Source organism: Carlito syrichta, unplaced genomic scaffold (genome assembly GCF_000164805.1).
Source record: "Carlito syrichta isolate Samal-C Ts95f unplaced genomic scaffold, Tarsius_syrichta-2.0.1 Scaffold301698, whole genome shotgun sequence".
NCBI lineage: Eukaryota > Metazoa > Chordata > Mammalia > Primates > Tarsiidae > Carlito > Carlito syrichta.
Window position 1 is genome coordinate 207266 of NW_007245794.1, and position 8498 is coordinate 215763.

The following is an 8498-nucleotide window of genomic DNA, read 5'->3' on the forward strand; positions in this document are numbered from 1 at the left end:
CAGGGCTGCAGACCGTCCTGGCCAGGCTCCCCCTCCTGAGGCTCCTCGGTCTCCCGTTTTCCATGGCTTTTCCAGGCCCCCAGGGCTCTTCCGTGTCTCCCCGCCTCCCTCATACCGTTTTTATAATGTCTCATCCATCCATTCTTAGTCACATGTTCCGAGCTGTGCTAATGCACAGAATTATACCCATGAGCTCCTAGGATTTCTACCCAATGACATTTCTGGCCACAGATCTGCTGAAACCTACATGTGCCTGACATGGGCGGCCCCTTCACTTTCCAGATGGAATATCTCAGGCGACAGACAGCAATCCCAAGTTAAAGCACTCTTACCTGGTCTTTCGGATTGTATCTTTAGACAAAGCTGTTTCACAAACTCTAAAGGCAACTGAACAACTTCCTGCAAGGAAAGACACAGACGTTGAGTGTGGGCTTAGCTGCCACCTGGAACGCCCAAGGAATTCCAGACTTCCCAGAACTCGCTGTGACCTGGGTGCTGAGATGAGGCAGCACCTCCTGGCACAGCACTGCCCTCCAAGGAACAAAGAGCTACCCCTGTGGCTGTCCCCTCATGTGCCCAGCCCAGTCGACACATCTGGCCTGGCTCCAGTGAGGAGCCCAGGCGGCACCAGGCGGTGACCCGCCTCGGAGGACCCGGCGGAGCTTCCGAACGCCCAGGCGCCTCCAGTACTGAGCAACGCCTGGGGCGCAAGAAGAGCCGTCCCACCCCTCCTTCGGACTCCCAGCCTCTCGAGCTCCTGCAGGGCCAAGCCAGTCCAGCCTCACACCCACTGGGCCGGGCATGCCTGTCGCCGTCTGTCTTGTGGCCTCAGCATGGGGACGGGTTGTTTCTCGCCGCGGGACAAGCAGGATGGAAACACTGTGCTCTACAGAACTGGCTGGCATATCTGTTCCTCCCTCACATGGCCTCAGGTGGCCCTGCCAGCACAGCCCCTGTGGGGCACAGGTCTGCCCGCAGCATGTTCTGTGCCCACTTTCCCACCGTATCAGAGCCCAGGGACATGTCCACCTGCAGCGAAAGTAAGCTTCACTTCACTCTGACAGGCATCAGTGTGGAGGAGAAACACTAAAAGGCGACCATGTGGGCTGAGCCCTGTTCACTGTGAGGTCACTTACTGTGACTTCACACTGAGGACAACTGGAACCAAACCAGTGCCAGAACACCTACTGCCATGACACTCCAGATCCTGTCCTCTCCCTGGGAACATTTCCCACTACCCACCCCCCAGGATGCCACTGGGACCCCAGGTCCAGCCCTACTGCCATGGCTCCCAAGTGCTGTCACTGCCTGAGTCCCTCCTCCCAGAGACAGGCCTAAAACCTACAAGACCATAGCTGCTCCCTCGTTCCAGAATGAGCGGGCCAGCCAGGGCCACGGCGACCCCAGATCACGCCTCCAAGAATGTTCTGTCCTCAAGGAGGAAACTGGCCACTGGCCATCGGCCCAGAACCCTCCGAGGGATGGGCCCTGGAGGAGAACCCCTGGACTCCACAAAGGGGCACCACCATCCCCAGCGTGACGGTGGCGCAGGAGATGGGCTGGCTGAGCCTCAGAAGGCTGGGGCCAAGGGTCAAGCCAGGCCTCAGGACGCGGGTCTGCCCGGAAGACAGCCCCAGGCAACAGGCAGGCCGGGGGGCACCCCTGGTGCCATCCCAGAGTCCCACAGGCCCAGCACAGGCACTCACGCCAAGGGGCTCACCCGGCTTGCCTCCTAAACCACAGCTTTTCAAATGCAGGTGAGCAGCCGAGGCCTCCCAGGGACATGGCGAGCAAGGCGAAGTCAGTCCCAGTAAGTCACCTCCTGCCGCGTGGAGCCCCCTGTGTTCCCTAACTTGCTTCAAAGGTACCCCAGGGCAGACAGCAGAGCTGTCCCGACTCGGTGATGCTGGATGCAGGAGTCTCCAGGAGGCCGGTGGAACAGTCGGAATCCTGGCAAGCAGGGGCTCACGCGGTCCCGCGGAACCTCGTGTTTGCCAGCTAGAAGAGGGGAACCGCAGCGCCTGCTCTGCTGCTGCCAGGGCAGCCAGTGGGAAGAGCACCCAGAGGCTCCACCTGTGTGCAGGCCGCCCTTAAGCACAAACTGCCAAAAGCGTCCTGGGGAGGCAGCACCGTCAGTACAAACCGCGCCCACAAACTCAGACAACACGAATAAAAATCACTTACCCCACAGTGAACGTAATTCTCCCCCAAAAACTCCTTCATGACATTTTTGCCAAAGTCCACTATGTTCTGCAGGTGCTGAAATGTCTCTTCCGAGGTCTGTAAGAGACAAGCACAGGGCAGCCTGAGCGACCAGAGCACTAGCAAAGCCCAGAGGAAGAGCAGGGCATGCAACGCACCTGGAGCCCCACCACAAGCCGCCACAGACAGACCCCCAGTGGGGCCCTTAGCCTTGGGGAAAGGTCCCCCCGGTTCCCTCCCCGGCCACCCCTGGCCCCACATAGTTCTGGAAGGTCACAACCTGAGAAGCACACTCCTGCCTGCCCAGCTTCCACCCTGCCTCCACACGTGCCTTCTGAGGAAACTGGCTTTGGAGACTCTTGCCTCCAAAAGTTAGCAGGTGCTTGGAATTTACTCTCTCACTCTTTTTCAAGAGTGTCTCATTCCATTGCCTGGCTGGAGTGCTGTGGTACAGCGGCGATGACTCAAGCGATCCTCCCACCTCAGCCTCCTCATTAGCTAGGACTACAGGCACGTGCCACCATGCCCGGCTAATCCTCGATTTTTTGTAGAGGTGGGGTGTTGCTATGTTGCCCATGCTGGTCTCAAGCTCTGGCCTCGAGAGTAGACGACACTCTTTACCCTCCAAATGTAGAGCAAAACACACCCTCTCCAGCCAGAGTCAGCAAGCTTGGGAAGCCGGGCAAGACAGGAAGTCACTCCCACACCCCTCAATACGTCCCAAAGGGGAGAAGCAGGGTCCCCAGCAGACAGACCCCAGGAGGCCAACCGGTGGGCCTCACTGCACCCCGCGGGGCTGTCTCATCCAGGACAGACCGCGCAGAGGGCTCAGCACCGGCTCACCTTCGGGAGGTCTCAGGGCTGAGCAGCCCCCGGAGCCAGTATAGCCCTGGAGAATCTACTCCCCTCACCCAGCCTGGCCTGGGCAGCCACAGTACATGCGGACACCCTGAGGCTCGTGAAATGGGCTCAGGTTGGAACTAGGCCTGACAGAAACCCATGGAAGACACCCAGTGGCCCAGCACAGCTCTGGTCACAGTTTCGACAAGAAGCCAACGTGGTGAGCAGAAGAACGGCCACACGGGTGGCCGCGGACCATGCAGTATGTCACGCCACACCACGAGAGGAAGAAAGGAAGCCAACTGGCAGGGTCCTCGGCCGCCAGCTGCGGGGACACCGAGGCGAGTGTGGTCTGAGCTCTGCAGCCACTGAACGGGGGGACGAAGCGAATGGAGGTGGCAAAGCCAGCCACCGGGACGCTGTCTCCCAGGATGCGTTCTGCAGGGCCAGAACCGCCCAAGCCCCTCCACCCTCAGCGGCCAGGGTCGGGCCCACCGCAGGCGCGAGCCTCCCATGCCCCTCCACCCGCCCCCGTCCCCACACACCCCGCGGCCCTGGCGACCACAACACTCCGACCCTCTGCCGAGGCTCCTTCCACTCCTTCTGTCTCTTTTTTTGAGTCACGGGAGTCTCACTCTGTTGCCCAGGCTGGAGTGCAGTCACACGACACGGCTTACCACAACCTCAGCCTCCTGGGCTCGGGCAACCTTTCTGCCTCAGCCTCCCGAGTAGCTGGAACTGACTAAAGTGTACACCACCACACCTGGCTAAAGTTTTTGTTAGTTTTCCGTAGATGATGTCTCACTATGTTGCCTAGGCTGGTCTTGACTCCTGGGCTCAAGCGATCCTCTCACCTTGGCCTCCCAAAGTGATGGGATTACAGGCGTGAGCCACCACACTGGTCCCCTTCTACTCTATGAAATGAAGCCTGTGCTGTGCCCCACTTATGTCCTTGGGGGGGCTGCCATTTCCATCAGCCGACGTACCCCCCCGCCTCCCTTCTGTGATCTCTACCCTGACACTCCAACCTGCCACCTCCCAGGAACCCTTGTCCCTAGCCAGCCTCCACTCTCCTCACTGCAGCTGCTCAAACAAGACCCACTCACCCCCATTCCAGGACAGCCACCTGTCAGCTCAGCCCCTGGTTTGGCCACATATGCCCCCTCACAGGACTGCACGCAGGAGACAGCGGACAGAGAAGGGCCATGGAAACAGGAGGCCTCCACAACTCCCATTACCAACAAAGATTTGCAGAGAAGCCTGCAGCTTGGGTCAGAAACATGGCAGCAACCGCTTTCTGCAGGAAGTCAACGGCATCAAACAGAAACTGAATGACCCATCGGACCTTGTCTGCTGCAACTTTTTTTCTTTTTTTTTTGAGTCAAGGTCTCACTGTGTCGCTCAGGCAGGAGGACTGCGGTGGCATGATCACGGTTTACCAGCCTCAACCTCCTGGGCTCAAGCAATCCTTCTACCTCAGCCTCCCGAGTAGCTGGGACTACAGGCACGTGCCAATGCACCTGGGTAATTTTTTTATTTTTTGTAGAGATGAATTCTCACTATGTTGACTAGACTGGACTCCAACTCCTGGGTTCAAGCAATCCTCCTGCCTCAACCTCCCAAAGTGCTAAGATTACAGGCTTGAGGCACCATGCCTGTCCAACTTTTTTTTTGAGTTGGAGTCTCACTCCATCGCCCAGGCTGGAGTGCAGTAGCACGCTCACGGTCACCCCAGTGTCAACCTGCTTGGCTCCGGCGATTCTTCTGCCTCAGCCTTCCAAGTAGCCGGAACTACAGGCACGTGCTTCCATGCCTGGCTAATTTTTTATTTATTGTAGAGAGGAGGTCTCACCAAGTTGCCCAGGCTGCTCTCAAACCTGCGGGCTCAGGCAATCCACTCACCTCAGCATCCCGAAGTGCTAGGATTACAGGCTGAGCCACAGAACCTGACCCCTGGCCAACTTTTAACATAGATTGTTTTGGGTTTTTTTGAGTTGGACTCTCACTCTGTCGCCCAGACTGGAGTGCAGTGGCCGCTCCTGGCCACTGCAGCATCACCATGCTGGGCTCCGGCGATCCTTCCGCCTCAGCCTTCCAAGTAGCTGGAACTACAGGCGCGCGCACACTACCACGCCCAGCTAGTTTTTGATTTATTGTAGAGATGAGCTCTCGCCAAGTTGCCCAGGCGGGTCTTGAACCCGTGGGCTCAGGCAATTCACTCACCTCAGCCTCCCAAAGCACTGGGATTACAGGCTGAGCCACTGAACCGGCTAACATAGATTGTTTACCACAGTACCACAGCCTCTATTTTCAAAGATATAATTCCATAGATGGGGAAACTGAGGCTGCTGGTGCCAATGAGGCAAAGCTAAGATCTGGTCCTGGGGTCCCTGCCAAAAGCAGGACCCTCTGACCAGGACCTGCATGCCAGGCCAGGGCAGCTCCTGGCTCAGCAGCCCGTGGACTCAGCCCCACAGGGACACATGGCAACACCAGAGGCCCAAGTGCTGGGGCCCACAGGTCTTACGTGAGGAATGACAGGCACACCACTTTCGGCTCCGAGTGCGAGTGTCACATTTAGATTTCTTTGCGTTTTTTTAAGTCGAAGTTTTCGTCTGTTGCCCAGACTGGAGTGCGATGGCACGCTCAGGGCCACCACAGCCTTATCCTGCTGGGCTCAAGCAATCCTTCCACCTCAGCCTTCCCAGTAGCTGGAACTACAGGCACACACCACCACGCCCGGCAATTTTTTTTTGCAGAGATGAGGTCTCACCATGTTGCCCAGGCTGGTCACGAACCCCTGGGCTCAGGCAATCCTCTAGCCTCTGTCTCCCAAAGTGCTGAGATTACAGGCCTGAGCCACCACGCCCAGGCTTTTAAATTTCTATAATTACCATTAATACTTCTGCATCAGAAAAACAAAAATCAGAGTTTTCTTGAATAATAGGTGTAAGAACTGGGTGGCAAACCCACCAATCTTACCTTCTTTCTATTTGGAGGAAACTTCAGAAAACGCAGCACAACACAGCGCTATCGGAAGATAAAACAAAGTCTTATTAGTATTTGCCCAAGGCCAGGGCCAAAGAGTTAGTTAGTGGCTGAGAAGGGGCCAAGTCAGCCAGGAGGTCCCATCTCAGCAGACAAAGCCTCCAGTGAGACCCAGTGGCAAGGCACCGGGAAGCCCCCAGGGAGGGCACGCCAGTACTGGGGCCCAGTGGGGGCACAGGGCAACCAGGGACACAACCTGAGGAAGTAATTAAGAAAGCACAAAAAACATTGCTACTGCATATAAACGCACTGTTCATAACCACAGATAAAATGGAAATAGCCTAGATACCCAACAACAGTGAGATGGTTAAATGCAGTGGGCCTCATCTGAAACCATGGAATCCATGCAGTCACTTACAAGAAGGCAAGAAAGATCAGTAGTGACAGACACGGATGTGGGATCATCACATGTCACAAAACGCTTTGTGACAAATAGCGCTTATAGAATGAGCCCGTTTTCATTAAAAAATAATATATCTATGAGACACATACATATATATACATTTGTATGAGTATAATTCTGTTTATATAAAGTTCAAAACCCAGGAAAGACTGACCCCTTGTGCTCACTTCTCTCAGCCATGTGGGGACAGCTCCTGAGGAAGCTTCCAGAAGCAACTAGTCATGGGATTACAGGTTCACTTTGTGATCATTAAACTACACCTATGATCTGAGCACATTTCTGTAGGTATGTTACACTTCAAGTTTTAAAAATAAGTATACGACTGTTTGTTTGAAAGTCTGAAGACATCCGGCACAAGTTTTAAAATTTTTGCTTATTTTGAATATTCCAATTTTTAAATGTTCACCAAAAAATTATATGTGCTTGGAACAGGCTCCATCCTCATATGCAGGGGTGGAAGGTCAGATGCCATCAGGAGCCCCGGGTCACAGGCAAAACCTGGGCAGGCGCAAAAGGAGGTAGGCCACACCAGGGAGGGCCTAGGAAGAAGCACCAGACCAAAAGACGCTGAAGGAGCAACAACAGAGAGGAAACCAGTGTCCCCAGCAGCACCACACAGCCCTCTCAGACAATGCACACCGCTCCTCTTAAAACCTGCTCGCATCCTGGTTTGGACCTCCAGGCCTCCAGCCCCCTTCACTGAGTGTTCCCGTTCCCTGTGGGTGCCGTGTACCTGGCTCATTGCTAATCTGCGGACAGCTGCCCCTTCCTGGAGCTCCAGGCACAAAGCTGAAGAAGCCAAGATCAATAGCATGTATGTCCCCTCCCAAGTACACAGCAGGCATCAACGACTGACCATGGAATCAACCAGCTAAGGATCATTTCCATGGAACTACAATTCCATCAGAACTCCAGGAAAGGCAGAAGTGGATCTGTAGAAATCCTAACTCTAGACAACTTTCCAGAATCTCTCCCTCCTGAACGTGCATTTCCTCCTCACCCGATGGACACTATGGTGCTGTTCTGCCCAGCTGGCTCCAGTAGCACCAAACACAGCCCATCTCTCCACCGCCAGTTAGCGGGCACTCGGCAGCATGCTACCAACAGCGTGTGGGATTGAGGGAAATCCGTAGGTTGACCAGGGCAAGCCTGGTTAGGCCTAAAAATCAACACATTAAGGAAATACGCTAACTCCCTGAGTGGTGTAGCCCGAGCCTGCTGCCATGTCGCAAGCTCTCGCTTCACCCTCACGGAGGGCAATCCCTGCCGGCCACAGCAGCCGGGCGAGCGAGCCTGCCAGACTTCACACGGAGTTCGGTGGCACCTGGAGGGCAGCGAGGCCCCGCTCAGTCTACCAGGGAACGAATGGCCAACTGCACACCAGGCTTCCTTCGCTCAGCCGTCCTGAGCAGGGTGATGCCAGGACAAGACAAGTGTGCCTGTCACCGCAGGAACCCCTGCTGCAGCCTCCGAGTGAGGAGCAGCGGGCCGTGAGCAGCAAGGCCCACGACAGGCATCTGGGAACCCTCAGCAGCAGCGTTCGCCTATTAACACACACTCACTCTCCAAGTTTCACATCACCAGGTTCCTAGCAAGGATAGGACAATTAGTCCTTTCTGGTTATTTACAAATGGAAGCTGCATATTTCCTCTGCATTATTATTACACACACACAGACCTTCAGAAAGCCACCATCTGACTTATCAAGAAGAAAATTTTAAAAAACCAAATCGTGCAGGTTCCTACACAAAGAAAAACCGTTCACAGGTCCCAGGAGAGTGCTAAAGCAGAAGTGACTGCAGGGCTTAGTCCTCACGTCTACTTGCTAATGAGAAACACTATCACTGCCCCCACCAGCACTGATGAATGCCAATCATAATGATTATTATTACTGCAATAACCAGCAGGTGCCGAGCACCGGAACATCTGACCTAGGCTGCACTACCAACCCCATCATCCCCAGCGTCCTTCCCTCCAGGCTACAGAACAAGACTGCAGGAGGGCCG

The 8498-nt window shown here is 55.3% G+C and overlaps 1 protein-coding gene across 1 annotated transcript in view; it reads right to left on the minus strand.

Moving 5' to 3' along the window:
• The window catches only part of IPPK (inositol-pentakisphosphate 2-kinase), a 48552-nt gene extending 40834 nt beyond the window's left edge, over positions 1-7718 (minus strand). Inside the window, exons 1-5 of the mRNA XM_021710945.1 lie at positions 7680-7718; positions 6900-7262; positions 6025-6072; positions 2185-2280; positions 333-399 (exon numbers count right to left, since the gene is read on the minus strand). Of these exons, the coding sequence (XP_021566620.1) occupies positions 333-399; positions 2185-2280; positions 6025-6072; positions 6900-7262; positions 7680-7718 (613 nt within the window). The remainder of the gene's footprint in view (positions 1-332; positions 400-2184; positions 2281-6024; positions 6073-6899; positions 7263-7679) is intronic.
• Between the last annotated feature and the right edge of the window lie 780 nt (positions 7719-8498).